The sequence below is a fragment of the Pelophylax lessonae genome (genome assembly GCF_965119305.1).
Source record: "Pelophylax lessonae genome assembly, chromosome: 2".
Classification (NCBI taxonomy): Eukaryota; Metazoa; Chordata; class Amphibia; order Anura; family Ranidae; genus Pelophylax; species Pelophylax lessonae.
In genome coordinates this window covers 427,538,775-427,560,722 of record NC_138769.1, presented here as the reverse complement: position 1 = coordinate 427,560,722, position 21,948 = coordinate 427,538,775, and the positions used below count along the sequence as shown (strand labels likewise).

The 21,948-nt window shown below is 41.3% G+C and overlaps 1 protein-coding gene across 1 annotated transcript in view; it reads left to right on the top strand.

Annotated features, from left to right (window-relative positions):
* OFD1 (OFD1 centriole and centriolar satellite protein) overlaps positions 1–21,948 on the top strand; it is a 74,222-nt gene that overhangs the window by 40,158 nt on the left and 12,116 nt on the right. The window contains exons 18-19 of the mRNA XM_082247394.1: positions 8,757–8,857; positions 15,103–15,222. Of these exons, the coding sequence (XP_082103520.1) occupies positions 8,757–8,857; positions 15,103–15,222 (221 nt within the window). The remainder of the gene's footprint in view (positions 1–8,756; positions 8,858–15,102; positions 15,223–21,948) is intronic.

Below are 21,948 nucleotides of genomic sequence, written 5' to 3'. Positions count from 1 at the left end.
CCTACCAACCAACAAGAATTCTGGCACCCACAGACTGGCTACAGTATGTGCTAATGTGGTGCACAGATTAATCCTGTCAATTCTTTAAACGTGCTCCTAACGACAACTCCATTATGTGTATAAAAGACACCTGTCCACAGAATCTTTCTTCAATAAAAACTCACCTTCATGGGCAAGACTAAAGAGCTGTCAAAGGATGTCAGGGACATGATTGTAGACCTGCACAAGGCTGGAATGGGCAACAAGACCATCAGCAAGAATATTGGTGAAAAGGAGACAACTGTTGGAGCGTATATTCCCAAATGGAAAAAATACTAAATAACCATAATCAGCCTCAGTCTGGAGCTCCATGCAAGATTTCGCCTCATGGGGTAAGGATGATTATGGGAAAAGTGAGGGATCAGCTTAGAACTACACGTTAGGAGCTTGTGAATGCTCTCAAGGCAGTTTAGACCACAGTCGCCAAACAAACCATTGGTAACACAATACGCCGGCATGGATTGAAATCCTGCAGCGCCCGCAAGATTCCCCTCCTCTAGAAGGCATATATACAGGCCAATCTGAAGTTTGCTAATGAACATCTAAATAATTCAGAGAAAGTATGGGAGAAGTGCTGTGGTCAGATGAGACCAAAATTGAGTTCTTTGTTTCCTCCAAAACACAAAAAGTCGAGGAAATGTCAAAGTACTGACTATTGCCCTAAGAACACCATCCCTACAATCAAGCAATGAGGTGAAAACATGCTTTGGGCCTGTTTCTCTGCTAAAGGTACAGACTGACTTTGCCACATTGAGGGGCCAATGGACGGTAACCATGTATTTTAAAATCTTGGATGAGAACCTTCTTCCCTCAGCCAGAACACGGAAGATGGGTCATGGATGGGTCTTCCAGCATGACACTGACACAAAACCTATCACCAATGCAACAAAGGAGAGGCACTAGAAGCACATGAAGATCATGGAGTGGCCTAGCCAGTCTCCAGACAATAATCCTATAGCAAATGTATAGAGGGATCTAAAACTTCGAGTTGCCAAGCGAAAGCCAAGAATCTTTAAGGATTTAAAGAAGATCTGTAAAGAAGAGTGGACCAAAATCCCTCCTGAGATGTGTGCAAACCTGGTAACCAACTACAAGAAATGTCTTACCTCTGTGCTTGCTAACCAGGTTCTCTCTACCAAGTATGAAGTCATGTTTTGCTTGGGGATCAAATACTTATTTACTCAACTGCAACTCAATTTTTTAACATATTGTAAGTGGGCAAACTTCCAAAATCTGCAGGGGATCAAATAATTATTTTCCCCACTGTAAAGCTCATATGTTTGAAAACTGGATTTAGAGGAAACGGGTGACATTTTTTATTATAGATTTTAGTTCTAACGCAAGAATCTTGATTTACTGCCTTGAGAAATACATCTACTTCCCTCTTGCTGGCAATTCATTTTTTCTCATTCCCTGTGATGATTTCTGTTGCCTGTGTGCAGACAGATAGGTCTCTAGTAATAGCATTTCTCCCGCAATGTGATCATTCAAGCAGATCCGAGAGCCAGCAGATGTCAGTGTTGAAGGATAATTTAAGCAGCATCAGGAAGCAGAGCTGCGAAGATGAGTTGCATTTCTTACTTCTGTTTTAGATGAGGCTGTATCTTTCATAGTAAGCGTTTAAAATTCCCGCACTGCTAAATCCACTTTCTATATAGAAAAGAATCACAATGTGCACAGTGTTCCTCAGAAATCGACAACAAAAACCAGTGGTGTACTTGGATTTAATAGGAAAGTCTGGTTGAACATTTTCAGAAAACTGCTAATTGTATTGATCTTTTGTATTTTATTCAGGTTCTAGTGCAGTAATTATGTGGATGCCTGTAGGCCTCCCTTGGTGCAGGAACGTTTTAGTTTTGTTACAATGTAATGAACAGCAGTGGTCTGACCATGACTTAATTCCAGCCTTATTCATAGATGCCAGCTATTTGTTGCAGACTGGAACATTTGTGACGGGATCATTCTTACACATGGTGTACATACTGTAATAAATACATTGATTATGAACCAGAGTATCTGGTTTATCAATGAATATTAAAAGCAAAGTGGGTGAAATGAGCTTAAACATTTAGGCCAACCCTTCTTTAGTATCCTTTTTAATTGTTTTTTTACTGTGCACCGTCCCTCCATATCCATCAAATACTCAGAACTCCCTACTAAAAGGCAGTCTACTGTCCATGGGTTGCTTAAGACTAAAGCCTTGTCAATAATAACGAGCAGAAATAACTGCCCATTATTGGATATTGCAGTTGTAGAGAAATGCAGTGCAGTAATTTATGGTAAGCAGGGAGAAATTCTAGCAGAATGCTATAGGACCAGCGTCACTAAATGGCGGACTACGGGACAGATGCGGACCGCGTCACTCTCCCATTCAGACCGCCGCAGTTCCGCCATTTTAGGATCCTTTTCTTCCCCCTGCCGTTGCACTGTAATCTTTAGAACCGACAGTGGGAGGCGGGACAGTTCTGGATGGAGGGCTGAGTTGCCCAAGGTTAAGAAGCAGGTGATTGGTTGCTAGGACTGCTTTTCATGCCAATCACCATCTTGCCACGCCCACCTCCATACAGACAGCACAGCATTTCTTCCTCTGATCTGTCTGTGTATGGTAGGACAGTGAGGAAGATGAAGTTAAACAGGGCTGAAGGCTGAATGGTGGGGGGGGGGGGGGTAGAATGCAGAGGATTGGAGCAATAAGGCTGAGGACATCAAAGTGTGGGGAGCGAAGGACTGGAATGTGGGCAGGGGCGGGGGGCTAAGGATTGGACTGTGGGGGGGGGAGCTGAGGACTGCACTGTGGGGGGGGGGGCTAAGGACTGGAATGTGGAGGGCGGGGGGGGGGGTCTGAGGATTTGAATGTGCGGCGGGATGAGGACTGGAATGTGGGGGACTGAGGATGTGAATGTGGGGGGGGACTGAGGATGTGGGGGGGGGTGGACTGAGGAAGTGAATGTGTGTGGGGGGGGGGGGCTGAGGATGTGAATGTGTGTGGGGGGGACTGAGGATGTGAATGTGTGTAGGGGGGGGGGACTGAGGGCTGGAATGTGTGGGGGGAGCTAAGGACTGGAATGTGGGGGGAATGATGCAAATTCACTACTGTGAAATGGGTAGAGGGGGTTGATGTAAAAGAGGAGCTGAGGACACTCCTCAAGAGGGGATCTATATGTGAAGGGGGAAGGGACTGTGATGTGCAGTGGGGACTGAGGACGCTGATGTAAGACTGGGTTAAGATTTGTGTATTAGTTGCACACATCATGGGCTGCACTACACGCAAGAAACACAGAAAGAAGTCCTTTAACTTTTTTCAAAAAATTGCGCTGCACCAAGCTGTATGGTTCTACAGCAGCATGCCGTTTGGCGCACGTGAAAATGCGCGATGGTCCGACATGATATTCGGACCTCTGCTAGAAGAAAATTTTACTGACCGGACCTCAGTGAATTGTAATTCGATTCCCCTGCCATATATTTTATGGGTCCATATTTGCACTGATTTTAGGTCAGTGACCCAGAAACAAGATGTGCCTGTATCTACAGAGGTATTAAACTGTTAGATAACACTATTGAATCACGGGCTGCCGGGCACCTTCAAAGGGTTATCCTGTATAGCTAGGAGAACCGAGAGGAGTCCTCTATTAGACAGAAAAACGTTAGAGCGAGGACCACCAGTGCTCTCTACTGCATTTAGTATTGAGTTTAGAAAAATTAAAAATGTTGAGTGCCATTTACCAATATTGCATAATGACAGTGTGTATGTCCAAATCCTCTCTAGTGGGGCTAGAATAGTTTCTCGACGTGCGCCCTCTCTAGGCAATTCCTTATCCCCTAGCTACTTTACATCTAGCAATAGGCAGGGAACCACTTGGCTTGGTTTCAAGGGGAACTATACGTGTGGCACAAAAGATTGCCCTTGTTGTCTTCGTTTGGTGAAAGGAGAGGTATACAATTCACCAGTTAGTGGTAGAAATTATAGTATTAAGGATTTTATAAATACAACACAAAATACTTTGTGTAAAATCTGCCACATACAATATGTGGGCAGAATAACAAGGAGCTTGCGGGATCGTCTCTATGATCATGTGTACGATATACAGATAAACCACTCTACAAATGTTGCAAATCATTTCAATAGGTCACATGGTCGTGATCTCGCAGCTCTACATATATAGGGGGTTGAAAATGTTTACAGACCACCCAGGGGAGGGTATGTTTTCAGGTTGCTGTGGAATAAGTAAGTTTTTTGGATTTTCCATTTGAGAACCCGGATGTCCAATGGGCTAAATTATGAGTGAGATCTTACCCATTCTTAGAATGACACCCCCCCTTGCTGAGTGCTTGTTTTCTTCTCCCCTCCCGCTATTCTTTTTCTTCCCTTGATTCTATGTGTTGCACTAACTTGTAGTACTTTGATAGCTGTCATACTGCTATATAGCCAGTGACGTTTATTTGAGGTGTATGTGTATATATGTATGTGTGTGTGTGTGTGTGTATATATATATATATATATATACACATATATATATATATATATATATATATATATATATATATATATATATATATATATACACATATATATATATATATATATATATATATATATATATATATATATATATATATAATCTATCTATATCTCAAAAAAATTCAAGGAACACTTTTTAATTAGAGTATATCATCAAGTCGATTAAACACCTGGGATATTTATCTGGTCAGTTAAGTAGCAGAAGGGGTTGTTAATCAGTTTCAGCTGCTTTGGTGTTATTAGTTTTACGGGTGGAGGCCACTGACATTTTTTTTCCCCTACTCCTATTTTCTGACTGTTTTTCACTGCATTTGACTAGGGTCAATGTCCCCACTGGTAGCCTGTGGCGATACCTGGGCCCCATAGAGGTTTCACAGTCAGTCCAACTCCTCCAGGAGTGCACATCAAAATGTGCCATTGCTAGGTTTGCTGTGTCTCCCAGCACAGTCTCAAGTAGACGTGCATGAGGAAAAAATTGTTTCGATTCATTAATCTAGTTATTTAGTTTAGTTAAAATCGGTTGATTCATTCAATTCGTATTCGAGATTCGTTTTATGTCTTTTTAGAATTTAACGTTTTTTTTTTTTTTTTCAGATTCGAAACGTTTGAATCGAGAGAGATTTATATATTTATATATTTATATATATATATATATATATATATATATATATATATATATATATATATATACTCCATGCCCAAGAGGGTTAAGGCAGTGCTGGAAAATAACGGTGGCCACACAAAATATATATATATATATATATATATATATTACAGGTCGCTGAGGGTGGGTCCTGGAAAGACGCTATATTTCCCCTCGGTTTGTACTGTGGTCCCTTTAAGGGACCAAAAGGGGTTAACTCATTGGTCGGAGAAAGTGGGTTTGAGAACGACAGAAAGTTGTAGGTGTGGTGGAGTATAGAGGAGATCTCTTGTTCAGCCGAGAGGGCGCATTTCAGTGTCCTGACTGGAAACCTGTTGCCAGGGGAAGTTACCCTCTCCAAAAGTGGGGACTGTTTAACTGCAAAAAAAAATTGTGAGGTGTGTACTCACTTCTGTGAGATACTGCATAGTATATTCCATAAATACACACACACACACACACACACACACACACACACACAGTGTATCTCACAAAAGTGAGTACACCCCTCACATTTTTGTAAATATTTTATTCTACTTTTTCATGTGACAACACTGAAGAAATGACACTTTGCTACAATGTAAAGTAGTGAGTGTACAGCTTGTATAACAGTGTAAATTTGCTGTCCCCTCAAAATAACTCAACACACAGCCATTAATGTCTAAACCACTGGCAACAAAAGTGAGTACACCTCTAAGTGAACATGTTTGTATTGGGCCCAAAGTGTCAATATTTTGTGTGGCCATTGTTATTTTCCAGCACTGCCTTAACCCTCTTGGGCATGGAGTTCACCAGAGCTTCGCAGGATGCCACTGGAGTCCTCTTCCACTCCTCCATGACGACATCACGGAGCTGGTGGATGTTGGAGACCTTGCGCTCCTCTGCCTTCCGTTTTTTAAGAATGCCCACAGATGCTTAATAGGGTTTAGGTCTGGAGACATGCTTGGATAGTCGGCTCAGTTTCAGGGTCTTGGCAATATTCTTATAGCCTAGGCCATTTTATGTAGAGCAACCATTCTTTTTTTCAGATCCTAAGAGTTTTTTGCCATGAAGTGCCATGTTGGAACTTCCAGTGACCAGTATGAGAGAGTGAGAGCGATAACGCCAAATTTAACACACCTGCTCCCCATTGACACCTGAGACCTTGTAACACTAACGACTCACATGACACCAGGGAGGAAAAATGTCTAAATGGGCCCAATTTGGGAATTTTTACTTAGGGGTGTACTCACTTTTGTTGCCAGCAGTTTAGACATTATTGGCTGTGTGTTGAGTTATTTTGAGGGGACAGCAAATTTATACTGTTATACAAGCCGTGCACTAACTATTTTACATTGTAGAAAAGTGTAATTTCTTCAGTGTTGTCACATGGAAAGATATAATAAAATATTTACAAAAATGTGAGGGGTATACTCACTTTTGTGAGATACTGTATGTCAATATTGATCCTCATAATATTCTACACTGTGCTTTTAAAATCATTTGTCTTTAACATCAGTTGTCTAAATACATATTATATATGTATGTGTCGAGTTTGATCCAAGTTCCATTGGTGGATAAGATTTTTTTTTCTGGCAGTTGATCTGGAGCGAACTCCTCACATAAGGTTTGAGTGTATAGTATGTCCCATGCCCCGCAGCTGGGTTTTCTTTGTGAGTACTGTTTTAATCGTTTTGCTCACATTTGCTTTATGATACATGGCATGCGAGCTGAGCTGGCACCCGACTAGTGTCTGTGGGGATTACCTGGAGACCCGCTCACCTGGAGCAGCTTTCTTTGCTTCATTGAGGACTGTCAGGGACTGCAATTAAAGCATAACTAAAGGCAAAACCTTATTGTTTTTTATGGCTGTCTTTGCCCCTGTTAAGGGGATTCACCCTCTATATTTGTCCTGTTTACCATTATCATTGAAAGTAAAAGAGAGTGCCAAATTTTGGGTTGTCACCAGAAAAGTAATAGAGGGGAAATCTTCCAATAGGGACACTAGTTCTGTTGACCTGGGTGTCCCCAAGGAATTCCCTTTTAATTTACAGGGATTTCCTCTCACTTCCCGTTTTTGGTTATGGCACAGGAAGTGAAGGAAAATCTCCGCAGTGTGGCACAGATGTTGAAAAAAAATATGACCGAGGCTATAACCCTCCCTTACTCTATCCAAAATAATTAAAAAAAAAAAAAGTTTTGCTTGTAGTTCTACTTTAAAATGAACCTGTGCCCAGACTATGGACACAGGTGCTTCTCAAATTAGAATATCATCAAAAAGTTAATTTATTTCCTCACTTCAATTCAAAAAGTGAAACTCCTATATTTTATATAGATGCATTATACACACTTCAAGCATTTCTTTCTTTTATTTTGATGATTATGACTTCCAGCTAGTGAAAACCCAAAATTCAGTATCTCAGAACACTAGAATATTACATAAGACCAATAACAAAAAGGATTTTTAATACAGAAATGTTGGCTTACTGAAAAGTATGTCCATATATAGTATAGTATGCACTCAATACTTGGTTGGGGCTCCTTTTGCATAAATGACTGCATCAATGTGGCCTGGCATGGAGGCAAAACAGTGGTGATTAAGTACCACCAAAAGAAAGCTCTATCTGTCTCAACAAATGGTAAAAATGTTGTTTGGGTACAGTGTTGCATGACCGTGCAATTGTCATTCAAAGTGTGAGGGTGCTGAAAATTGGCCTGGGCAGGAAGGGGGTTAAAGTGCCCAGAGTTCACGTGGTTAAAGGGTTATTTTACCTTTACTGACTTTTGCCAAAAACATCCCCAAGCCTTACAACGTGCTCCATTTTTTAAAAAAGAATGCTTACTTTACAACTGCTCATTTCATTGTCCTACCCTTTCTGTCCTACAGATGGCAGGATGAGTGTTGGATGCACAGGCTCGTAAACTAGTGCACGAGCATTTGGCTTCGTTCTGTATCTACGCATGCGTGGTCTGCTCTCTTACAGCTCAGCGTTTTGAAAGAGAGAGAGCGAACTGCGTAGGGTACGAAGCCAAGGGCTCATTCTTTCATTTATAGAGCTGCACATCCATCGCTCGGTACGCTACCTGCAGGAGGGAGAGGAGATGGCAAAGAAATGAGCAGCTGAAAAAGTAAGGATTCATTTATTAAACAAACACTGCATTCTAATGTACTGAGGACACTGTATATGCTTGAGGATGCTTTTTACATCCGTATTGGCAAGTCAGTAAATATGTCTAACCCTTTAGGGGTCTTGGAGAATGAATAACATTACAATATAAACAGCTAGAGAAGTCAGTGATGGCTTGCAGCTCCTTTACTGCAAGTTGAGAATATGTGAACTGTTTAAAGCTGAGGTTTAATTTTCTTATGTTTTTGTTTTTCCTGGATTCTCCTTCCCATCCTTACCCTCTATCAACATGCTATTGAACTTTTTTTAAAAACTCCTGTTTTTATTACATACCTTATCCTAGACCCAGTGATGTCATCATTTATCAGCCTCTGTGCTCCTCCAATGCAATGCAAAAAATATATAATTTTTTTTTTTTTCCTGGTTTGTGTTTTTTTGTTACCACTAGTGCTGGCCAGCCAGCTGTTGAAAGTTTGGATTCAAGAGACTATTCAAAGCCTGCAACATTACACTCTCGGGACTTGAACTTTTCAGACTCATCATTACAAGGTAATGGTCACTTTAGAAGTCAACAGAGAGAACTATAATTCTGGACTACCGTGTATGGAAAAATTCTTGCATCTCTGCACTTGTGAGTTGTCAATTACTGAATAATTTAATATATTTAATTATATTAATATAATATAATAATATATTAATTATATTATTAATAATTAATTCTATTAATGTTAATATATTTAATTTAATTACACATTTAATATATTACAGTTTACCAGTCCTTAAATGTGGCGGCTGCATTAGTATCTTTTTTAGGCCTTTTTTTTTCTCCTGGTGATCCGGCCAATAACACGCTTCCTGTCTTAGGAGGTCTCCAGTCTGGAAGGAGGAGCAATGGAGACACCTTTGGACAGCAGCATTGTCATTCTGGTGAAGGCGTAGTGTTTAGACTAGCAGATTTAGATGGACTTGACTAACAAAAAGCTAACTCCAGCTAACACTTTTAAAAAGTTACATCAAAAGGTTTTTGATGTTTGAAATAAGGGTTTTATATGAATAAATAAATAACTGACGGCTGTAAGCACCCCTGTGAGAGTTTAAATGGTTTGTCTCAACCCTCCAACTTCTACTTTTACTAGACTGCTTGGTCTGTTAAAGTAGGTTGAACAATAGCAGACTTACTGGTCGGAATACCAGGTGAAAATAAAGGAAAACAAAAGAAAACGAATGGAGCCACCACACCTAAGAAATTGCAAAATAATACATTTTCGCTTTTGGGTTTATTACCGCTTTAAATAGGAAGACGGATCTTTCTTTGTTACTAGAGTGAACCGTCTGAAGCAAGGGTCTGCTTTTTTTTTTTAAGGATGTTTTATCAAAATCAGACTGTCCGTGAACTATTTATACTCACTATTGTACTTATTTTTATTTATGTTTTTACTGAACTATTCCGTTTGCTTGCTGCTGTAATGTAATGTTTCTCACTTGACAGTGATTTCCTTTGCCTTGCCTTTTTGAAATGTGATCTCACTGAGATCATCAGGCTACATTTTGCGTGAGCCTGACCACCATTTTCAAAGTTTTAAGAACAGTAAGCTTAAAGTGGTTGTAAATCCAATGAAGTGACTAGCCTCAGGTGGTACATAGAGTTTTAACATATCCTCTAACTTAAGTTGTACCTGTTTATCTGCAGTCTTTTCTTTGTTGCATCTGTTCAAAGTCCAAAATGTATTCCTCTTCTCTGAGCTTTAGAAAGCAGGGACAGGAGCAGAAGTTACATTCTGCAGAGCTCAGTGAGAGCTGATTGGAGGGAAGGGACACATCCCCCTTCACACAGGAACAGAGTTGAGGCTGTCAATCACAGGCTGTGTGTCAGGGCTCCCTCCCCTACCACCATTTACCTCTTGGCATCGGGACAATTTGAAGCAGCAGACAGAAATGACACTCTAAATTGAGAAAAAGAACACACAATAGAGGGATATGCTTTGTTCATATTTCATGTCCCAAGTTTACAACCAGCTCAGTAAAATTATTAAATGCACACACACATCCATTAGAGCTGCACCATTCTGGATAAAATGAGAATCACAATTTGTTTTGCTTAGAATAAGTCTTTTACATTATACAAAAAATTGGGCTAACTTTACTGTTTAGTTTTCTTTTTTTTTTTTTTTTAATTCTTAGTGTATTTTTTCCCAAAAAACTGCATATGAGATATATATAATTTGAGGGTTCTAAGTAATTTTCTATCAAAAAATACTTATTTTGTTTTATAAGCAACAAGTTTCAGAAAAACGCTTAGTCTTTTAGAGACGGTTCACGCTACTCCGACTTGGGACACGACTTGTGTGCCCTCAAGTCGCCCCAAGTCTCTTGTCATCACAAATTCAATGTAAATGAATGAAAGCCGTCTTCATATGCACTACTGAAGTCGCTCCGACTTCAGAAAAGGTTCCTGTACTACTTCAAGGTGACCTCTATCTGACTTGTGCACATAGACTTCAATGGGAGTCGCCTCTAAGTCGGATCCTTATCTATTTTCAAGCGACTTGTTATCAGACTTTCCAGGAAGAAGAAAAAGATTAGCCAGGCATTCCCCACAGACAAAGTCGCCTATCATTTAAGTCTCTTCAAAGTAGTGCACAAGTCTCTTCCAAGTCTCTTCAAAGTTGTGCTAAAAAGTCGCTCCTTCATGGGGCGACTTTCTGGTCGCGGTAGTGTGACCCGGCTCTTAGAGGTTAAACTGCCCTCACTTACAGACAGAAGTTCATTCCTTTGATCTAAAAGAAGGAAATGATACATTGTAAAGCACAGGTGTCAAACACAAGGCCCGAAGGCCGAATCCGGCCCTCCAGGCCATTTTATGTGGCCCTTGCACCTCTCCTGTAGCTGCAGGAAAGCTCCAGTCCTCCTCCAGACCTTAAACTTTCTGCTTTCCAGCAATGCCTCCAGCTTCTTCCCAGCAGCACCACAAGCTAAGGGAGGTGCACTGTGATATAAGGCAGGGTGGGAGACTCAACTTTTGATGGTGGAGAGGCTCTTGACGTCTAATGTAAGGGTAGGGGATGCTCTTGACATCTAGTCTTACTGATACAACCGGCCCTTTTGAGGGCAATCATAATACTGATGCGGCCCGCGATTAAATTGAGTTTGACACCCCTGTTGTAAAGCATTGTGTTTATAGTTATCTAGCAGCCTTGACAATGTTGATAAACATTTGGAGGCTTTTTTTGACAGCTGAGTGAGCAGAGAACATCTTTAAGAATCGGACATGCAGTTTTAAGATCTTGGGGGGGGGGGGAATCAGGATCGCAATTTTTTATTTTTTTTTTATTAACGATTAATCGTGTACCTCCTAATATTCAAATATACTTTTTTTAATTTAAATTAACCTTTTACATTTGTTACCTTTTTCCTTGTTAGGCATCAGTCTCTGATTAATCTCTAAATCAGAAATATTTAGAAAAATAGCTTACACAGTATAGAAGATACCATGTGGGGTAAAAATGAAAGCGGTCTTCTCCGTTCTGGATAACACAAATTACATGCAAACTTCGTCATCTCCTATTTTTATCTGGCAAATCTCATGTTTCGGACTTGCGCTAAATAAATTTTATTATCGTGACATTCAAATCCATATTGACCTAATTTAAATGACTTTAATTTTTATTGGGGCTGGAACTGCTTCCCATGGCTTTTGCAGATGGTGACCTATTCTGTAGAGAGAAATGAATGAACTATCCTGTAGAGAGCAGCAGAGGTCTCTTCTTGTCAGTGTAGTTTGATGATATCCAGGACCACTGAACTGTATCAGCACATCACTAATGTTTTATGTCAATGACCACAAAGTGTTCTTTTAGTACAACGGAATGTTTTTACAATCTAATGTCCCAGAGGACGATAAACAACAATAACACAGTTCTCCTAACCAAATCAGCTGTGCGTAATAAATTAGATTGTTTTGGAGACGCAGAACTGTCGGTAAGCAGTGAATTGCATAGCAATATGACTAAAGTTAGACTTTGGAAAGTATCTGAAAAATAGAATAACATCACAGAACAGAATACAGGAACATGAAAATCCTGGGTCAGATTTAAGATGTTAAATTAAAATTTGTAATTTCTGAATGACCATATCCCCAGAACATTACCCTCTTGTTCAAAAGAAACATTTATTGGATGCCATAGGAGTTCTACTTGTCCAGATAGGGATTAGACCTGTCAAAGTATCCAGTGGTAATCCAGCATCGGCTTCTGTCTGATTTTAAATTGAGTTAAAAACATATATTGTTATAGCTGGGAGAGATTTTTGTACTGCTGCAGTGTTTGCTGGATATCTTCAAATTAACACTGATTTTATTTGTTAAGAATTGTCCTTAAGCCTTATTAGAAAGGTTTGACAGTTGCTTCATATGCCCCTCCCCCTCAACAAGATATCTGTCTGCATATGACGTTAGGCAAAATCCCATAGAAATATACAACATTCCCATCTCAAATTATCACCCAAACCGTCCACTCTGCTCCTCTTAGGACCTCGTGCTCTCTAGCTCCCTTGTCTCCTCCTCCCATGCTTGTCTCCTGGGCTACTCCTGAGCTTCTCCCATCCTCTGGAACAACCTGCCCAGCTATCTCCTACTCTGACCACCTTTGGGTAATCCCTGAAAACTCTTTTCTTGATGCCCCGTACACACGTGCAGATCGTCGGCTGAACGATCGGCCGTCTTTTGTCCCCGGGCTGTCGTGTCTGTTGAAAAGTGCAAAAGACTGCACACGAATTTTGTCCGCCAACAACAGCCGACTGCTGAAGTGATGTCATGTAATGGTTAACTTTCCCTGTGTTTTTTCTTTTCTGAGCATGCCCAGTCTTGCAAATCTGCGGTCTGTCGGCCGAATTCTGTATTGACTGGCGAACAATTGGCCGCTCTGGTGTCGGCCGATCGGTCGTCGGCCGAATCTTTTCGGCCGACAATCTGCACGTGTGTACGAGACATTAGGGAAGCTTGTCCTACCACAGCCTAAAAACTGCACTTCTCTCTTCTCCATCAGCATATCCCCCACAATTATTACCCTTTGTATCACTTGATCCTCCCTTTTAGCATTGTATCATTGTGTCTGTATGGTCTCCCTTTATATTGTAAAGTTCTGCACAAACTGTTTGCGCTTTATAAATTATGGACATTTTACAACAGTCTCTTGTTGTGTATAGTTATTATTAATATTTCTACATATTTTGTATATTTTCTTGTAAGATAACGTAACCAGTTAGGAAAGGAAATTACCCTGTGACTAATCCACTAATAGCAATAATACTTCCACTGGCGGTAATGATAGATTTTATGATTTTGCTATGATTATATGGAAGAATATTCATCACTTTTTTTCTCTTTGGCTCCAAATAATTGACCTTTGTTATTCTAGGTCACTTGAATTTTCTTCGGCATCAGACAAACCATTTACTACCCACCCTGTCACAGTATATTCTGTGGTTGGAGTTCTGTTGCACTGTTTTGCTTTTTTTGTTTAATTAGTTATTACAATACAAGACTTCCCAGATAACAGGATATTTTTGAGTGTTCCTAAACCCACAACAGTAAAATCAGTGTGTATATACAGTAAAGCATGCTTGTCATATGCACTGTGGAACCTAAGGGATTAATCCTCTGCATTTGTGTAAAAAGTCTGTTTGATCCTGTCTTCTCTGATCCTCCTCCTCCCTCCTTCTAGAGTCCCCAGTCCATCTCCTGACACTACAGAACCCTAGGAGTCACTCTGCACATGCTCAGTTTGGTGTGTATTGCTAGAGAGCTTTTTTGTTTTTTATGGGGGAGGGTGTACGTGATCAGCACAGGGCCAATCCGCTCTTTCCAGACATTCAGTTTTCCAGCGCCTTATAGCAGTGGTCCTCAACCCTGGCCTACAGGGCCCACTAACAGGCCATATTTTAGGTATTACCTTGGGGAGATGCAGACCAGAGTACTGCAATCATTGAGCAGCAAATGATATCACCTGGGATGTATTTCAGTTATCTTGAAAATCTGGCCTGTTAGTGGGCCCTGTAGGCCAGGGTTGAGGACCACTGCCTTTTTATAGGACTATCAGGGAAGAATAAGCTTTAAGCAGACACTCATAGAAGTCGCAAGACTGATTTATACTGCTGATGAGAAAGGGTATTTATCTGTTTATAGTTTCTAAAATAATTGCATCTCCATGTTCTGTGTACTGTGGGAGACCAAATATAGGGAATGCAAGCTCCTGGGTTTAGTAACACTTTAAATGATTGAGAACTTTCATTATGCTTCTGTATTGTGCGCTTTCCATTGAATTTCCTTAGTGGAGTAAGGATGAATTTCTATGTGGTAATTCTCATGTATCAGATACGTTCATTGTACACACATATTTTAGGTCGCTGCCAGGACACTGTTGGTAGAGCCCTGGTTAGTCCTTCTGGGAATTTATTCCTCATTTCCATTGCTAAAAAGAAAAAGCAACGGAGGGGAAGTTATTTTTACAGTTCAAGTGCCGAGCAGTTATAGAAAACATGTCGGCACTGGACATCTATAGGCGAACGTATGTGTTAAACAGTGTTTGGAAATCATTCTCGCTCTCCATGATGGTTCGGTGACAGCAATGTTAATGAAGAGCGAGAAAATAGAATGAATCCATTTTTCTGCTTCTATAGAATTGATCCTAATGCTGCATAGTGTGTGAACTCCTTGTCATTCCCAGACAGTTCTGCCAGGCTTTGAGCTAGAAGATAATGGGATCATTGTTTAACTGTCCCCCTCCTCTTTCCCGCAGACCAAGAGGACATACCAGAGCAGCTTGAAAGTGACTTGTCGCATCCATCTGAGGACTCTGTCCATGATATTCGTGTCACTGCAGATGTACCACTGGCAGCTACTTCAGTACATGACTCGTGTAAGTTAAGGCATTGAATTGCATTTTACTTTGCAAGTCTTGTAAAAGATAACATTTTTTACCTCTGCAATTCCCCCTAAGGTTTGATGAACATGATGCACTACTCTGATGCGCCATTTGCCAGTGATTGCTTGTCAGGGCAGTGATGTAAGAACACATTGTTGTAAAATACAGGGCCGACAAGGCAGGCATCAACTCACTCTGTTTGTTGTGGAATTCCACTGGGGCTGCATATGTCTGCTCTGTCCTATGATTATCATTGCCTTGGATGTATACCAGTTATCTTACTGTTTGTAGTTATATTGCAAGACTAATCATATTCCTTGTGTTGGTCTGAAAAATGTATTAAAAAAAAAAAGATCTTTGTCATTCAAGTTTGTAATTTGTCAAGGAGCAGATATGGACAAATTGTTACAAAGTATCTAGTAACTTCCTGAGAAAAAATACATATCTGCTTTAATTTATCTTTAATATATACGCTTTAATATCCGCATTCTATGCATTAAGATAAAAAACCTTCTGTGTGTAGCAGCCCCCCTAATACTTAGCTGAGCCCCCTCTCTATCCAGCGATGTCTACGAATGCCTCAGCTGTCCGGGACTCTCTCTCCTGATTGGCTGAGACACAGCAGTGGTGCCATTGGCTCCCACTGCTGTCAATCAAACTCAGTTGGCCAATCAGGGGAGAGGGGGTGGGGCCGAACAGCAGCTCCATGTCTGAATGGATACACGGAGCAGCAGCTCGTCTCGGGTGCCCCCATAGCAAGTTGCTTATCTTCTCACAGTGCGGTAGAGCTAGGGTGAGTTATTGTTTATGCTTGCTGTGGGGGTCCTCAACAGGAGGGAGGGGCCAGGAGCTTTAGCCAGGGACCCGAGAAGAGGAGGATCTGGGCTGCCTTGTGCAAAACCACTGCACAGAGCTAGTAGTTATAACTTGTTTGTTATTTTAATAGAAAAAAAGAGACTTTACAATCACATTAAAGTGTTACTAAACCCACAACAGTAAAATCAGTCTGTATATGCAGTAAAGCATGCTGCTTATACTCACTGTGGAACCTAAGGGTTTAACACATTGTGTTAACCTCTGCATTGTGTAAAAAGGCTGTCTGATCCTCCCCTTCTTTTACTGTCCCCAATACATCTGATAGAAAAGAGTCCTAGGAGGCAATCTGCACATGTTCAATTTGGTGTGTATTGCTAGAGGGTTTTTTTTTTAAATTATGATTTGATTTTGGGAGGGATAAGCAGCCTCCTAGGACTGTCAGAGTAGAATGAAAACTCCAAGCCTCAACCAGACACTCATAGAAGTCACAAGACTTCTATATACTGCTGATGAGAAAAGGTATTTAGCAGTTTATATTTACTAAAATAATTGCATTTCAATGTTCTGTGCACTGTGGTAGACCAGATATAGTGAATGCAGGGTCCTGGGTTTAGTGACACTTTAAAGTGGTTGTAAACCCTCGCATATACCCAGTGAAGCGAAAATCCTCAGATCATACACCGAAAATAAACAAATCCTCCTACAGTACATACGTTTTTTACTTGTTTATCTGCAGTCTTCTCTTCTCTACTGTAATGTTCTGGTACCTTTGGGTACCCTAATTACTCTTTCATAAGTGTATGCGCCCCAACATTCTCTTTTGGTAAGGTGCGCATACACCTTTAAGACTGATGCTGTCATCACTGAGCGCCGGACTGGATGGCTATTTAGATCGCCGGCTCTCACTCACATGTGTTCGTTCAAACTGCTTTGTGCCTTGATGCTAGCCTGTCTTGAAGCTCTCATGCTTGCAAGCATACCTCGCTATCGGAACCACGCTGCGCTGATCCCTGTATCCCGCTACCGGATCATCCGCTCTTGCCGAACCTCTCCTCTGCTACATTGCTATTAGTGATAAGTACCCCACAGGGGAAACCTCTATAACTTTCATACTAAAGCTTACACTATCTAGCTCTGCATACTAAGGACTAATACTACATCTGCATTATCTAAGATTGCTAGCTCTTGAGCCTACTACCACCTGTTCTTGCACTGGGTTGATCTCTCTTGTATGTCCACCTGCTACTCTGTCATCTGCTACCATACATGATTGCTAAACCTATCTGCATCCCATCTGCTACTATCTTACTTTCAAGAACATTTCCTTTCAAGTGTCTGTCATCTACCATCTCTACCCAACCTGTCTCTTCAGCCTATCATCACTGTGTTACTATATACATAAGTCACTCTAGGAAACATCTTATTGAGTGTGTGTATTTACTTGCTGAATTGAGATCATCCACACATGATGAGTCATTGAGAGTTGGGAATGGTGTCTCAGCGTTTCTCTACATGACTACTGAAGTGGAATATTTCTGCAGCTGAAAATCCACATCATACATAAAACGCAGGAGCGTTACAGATTGAACGAACCACAAATGGATTCAGCAGAAATAACCACTCAGATGACACAATTAAAACAGCAAGTACCTGCGTTAATACACGCACTTGCTGAATTAAAAGAAGACAATCAGGCTCTGTCGCAGCAGGTAATTAGACTGACACAACTTACCACTGCTCAGTCCCCTGAACCCAAAATAAATCCTCCTTTGGTATTTACAGGCGATCGCGAATTTAAAAACGCATGTGAGTTACTTTTCTTGCTAAAACCCCGTACCTACCTTACTGATCACATTAAGGTTTGTACTATTATTTCTTACCTAACAGGCGATCCTCGGGCCTGGGCAGACTCTCTTTTTGAGAAAAGCGACCAGCTTCTCAACTCCTATGCCTTGTTCCTAGCAGAACTCACTAGCCTATATGATGATCCCAATAGGCAGAGTACTGCCGATCTTCAATTAAGATCCTTGAAACAAGGTGGGAGACCTGTAGAAGACTTTATCGCAGAATTCAAGAGATGGACCCTTGATTCAGAATGGAATGATGCATCTCTGAAATCCCAATTTAGGCTTGGCCTATCAGAGGCCGTTAAAGACGAGCTCGCCCGAGCGGATCTGCCAAAAACCCTGGATGCATTGATACAACTCAGTATCACCATAGATAGAAGACTACGAGAAAGAAAGGCTGAGAAAATGGGAATGCCATTATCCAGTTCTTCTCGGATTTCGGCCGTTGACCCCGTTCCTATGGAGGTAGGAACCATACGCCCACCTCTATCAACTATGGAAAGAGCCAGAAGACGATCTGGTAATCTCTGCTTGTACTGTGCATCCCCGGATCACAAGATAAACGTCTGTCCCCTAGTCTACAAAAAGAAGGGTGAGTGTTCACATGTCCTCCTAGGGGGATTGACAACTTCAATCACTAACCCTTACCTTTCTGTTTGCTTAACATTACAGTGGGACCAGAACAGGATTACTACTAAGGCCATGATTGACACAGGATCTTGTGGAAATTATATTGACATACGTTTTGCTGCTTTAAATAAAGTTCCTATTATTTCTAAACTTAAACCTGTCTCAGTGAGTCTTATTAACGGTGTTCCTTTATCCTCTGGTCCGATCACTGATCAGACACAGGCACTCCTAGTCACTACTAACGGGTCTCATATGGAGACCACTACCTTCGATCTAATACCTTCACCCCACTTTCCCATTGTTTTGGGACTTCCCTGGTTGCACACACATCAACCAACCATAGATTGGAAGGAACGGACCCTGACCTTCCTCTCTTGCTATTGCGAGGGTACGTGTAACCTCCCGTCTTTCGGGAAGATCCTGTCTGTGGTGACAGATGAGATTGCACCACTATGTTATCAGGATCTCTCTGAGGTTTTTCTTGAGAAAAATGCTCAAGCACTACCTCCCCATCGAGACTATGATTGTAGCATTGATCTACTCCCAAATAGCAAATTGCCGTTCGGTCATGTTTATCCTCTTTCACAGGATGAACTTTCCCATCTCAAAGACTATTTGGATGAGAATTTGGAAAAAGGGTTTATTAGACCTTCCACTTCTTCCACAGCAGCAGGACTCTTTTTTGTCCGCAATAAGGACTCAAGTCTCAGGCCTATCATCGACTATAGGCAGTTGAATGCTATTACAATAAAAGATCGCTATCCTCTACCGCTTATCCCTGAGCTCATTAAACAGGTGCGTGGAGCTACCTATTTTTCAAAATTGGACCTGAAAGGAGCATACAATCTCATTCGAATCCGTGATGGACACGAGTGGAAGACTGCATTCAGAACCAGATACGGATTGTTCGAATATCTTGTAATGCCATTCGGGCTATGCAATGCCCCTGCAGTTTTTCAACGATTTATAAACGATATTTTCAGAGACTTACTAGATGTCTGTGTTGTGGTATATCTGGACGATATACTTATATATTCACGATCCCTGTCTGAACACATAAGACATGTAAGACTAGTATTATCGAGATTGCTTGCACACAACCTTTATGTGAAACTGAAAAAATGCTTGTTTCATAAAGAAGAGGTACTGTTTCTAGGCTACATCATATCCAAAACAGGAATCGAGATGGACATGAGTAAGATATCCTGCATTCAGGATTGGCCTACACCAACCACACGCAAGGCGCTACAGCGATTCCTTGGATTTTCGAATTTCTACAGGAAGTTCATTAGAAACTTCTCTGCCATTGTGAGACCCCTCACACAGCTCACTAGCATTAAAAAACCATTCAAATGGTCAGATGAAGCAAATAAACCTTTTCACCTGTTAAAGACAAGGTTTACTTCTGCTCCCATACTACGCCATCCAGACCCATCCCTCCAATACATTCTGGAAGTAGATGCGTCAAACATGGCAGTAGGAGCAATACTCTCCCAACGACCAACTCACACTTCACCACTTCATACAGTCGCCTTTTTTTCTAAATCCCTAAGCAGTCCAGAGATAAATTACCCCGTGGGTGAAAAGGAACTGCTTGCTATAAAATTGGCTCTGGAGAATTGGCGACATCTACTCGAAGGCACCCAATTACCAATACTTATATACACGGATCATAAAAATCTCCAATATCTTCAGACTAACAAAACTCTCTCGCACCGACAGGTACGATGGTCACTATTCTTTCTAAGGTTTAACTTCCTAGTGACCTACACACCTGCAGATAAGAACAAAAAGGCGGATGCACTGTCACGACTAGCTGAAGAAAACTGCTTCGAAATCCCTTACGTTCCTATAATACCTCACAAACGCATTATTGGAGTTGTCCGTTCCTTGAAGGAAGAGGTTTTGCATGGTATAAGTTTGGATTCCCCCCCCCTACCACAACTAAATACTGATGCAGAAGGCTTCCTCTACTACAACGACAAACTTTACATACCACCTACCATACGCACCAAGATCTTGGAATTATCGCATGATGTGCCTATGGCAGGACATATGGGTATGACAAAGACTCTTAATCTGATTTACCAGGCAATTCTGGTGGCCTGACATGAAAACATCTATACAAAAATTCGTCTCTTCATGCAATGTCTGTGCCAGGTCCAAAATTGACACTACAAGACCATCCGGTCTACTATGCAGTCTACCAATACCCCAAACTCCATGGGAAGTTGTGTCCTTGGACTTTATAGTGGAATTGCCTCCTTCCAAAGGATTTAATACCATCTTAGTGTCAGTGGACCATCTGACAAAAATGGCACATTTCATTGCTATTCGCCGACTACCTTCGTCCAAACAAACGGCAGAACTCCTGATGAAACATGTCTTTGGGTTACATGGTATCCCAAAAACTCTTCTGTCTGACCGTGGATCACAATTTATTTCCAAGTTCTGGCAAGAACTATGTCACATACTACGGATCGAGCGGAAGCTCACTTCTCCTTACCATCCGCAGACCAATGGACAGACTGAAAGAGTCAACCAATGCATCGAGCAATATTTACGTTGTTACACTTCTTACCAACAGGATGATTGGGTGGATCTTCTCCCTCTGGCAGAATTTGCCTACAACAACGCAACCCACAGTACGACCAAGCAGAGTCCGTTCTACTTGAACTATGGGTTTCATCCCTCTATTCTTCCACCACGCATCCTTCCTTCAAATAACCCAGTAGCTTCAGACTATCTTACCCAAATAAAGGACTCTCTGGGTTTGCTTAATACTACCATTGCACACGCTCATAGTCAACAAAAGAAGTACTATGATCTTCGCAGAAGACCTTCTCCTCAGTACGCTATCGGGGACCTCGTTTGGCTCTCAACAAAAAATTTAAGACTGAAAATCCCTAGCAAAAAGCTTGGACCTCTGTTCTTGGGACCTTTCCCAATCAAGAAACTTATTGGAAAAGCTGCAGTACAGCTTACATTGCCAATAGACCTCAAAATACATCCCATTTTCCATGTGTCGCTACTGAAGCCCCATGTTCCTGACCAAGGAATAAGGCCTACTATCCCACCTCCTCCTCCTGTACAAGTTGAAGGTGGAGAAGAATATGAGGTAAAAGATTCTGGATTCTCGTATCCACAGAGGAAGACTTCAGTACTTGGTTCGATGGAAGAACTATGGGCCCCAATACGACACCTGGCTAAACACCTCTGACATACATGCCTCTAGATTAATCCGCAATTTTCATGCGAAGTACCCAGACAAACCAGCTCCAGAGGCCTTCAGGAGCTGGCCTTAAGGGGGGGGTACTGTAATGTTCTGGTACCTTTTGGGTACCCTAATTACTCTTTCATAAGTGTATGCGCCCCACCATTCTCTTTTGGTAAGGTGCGCATACACCTTTAAGACTGATGCTGTCAT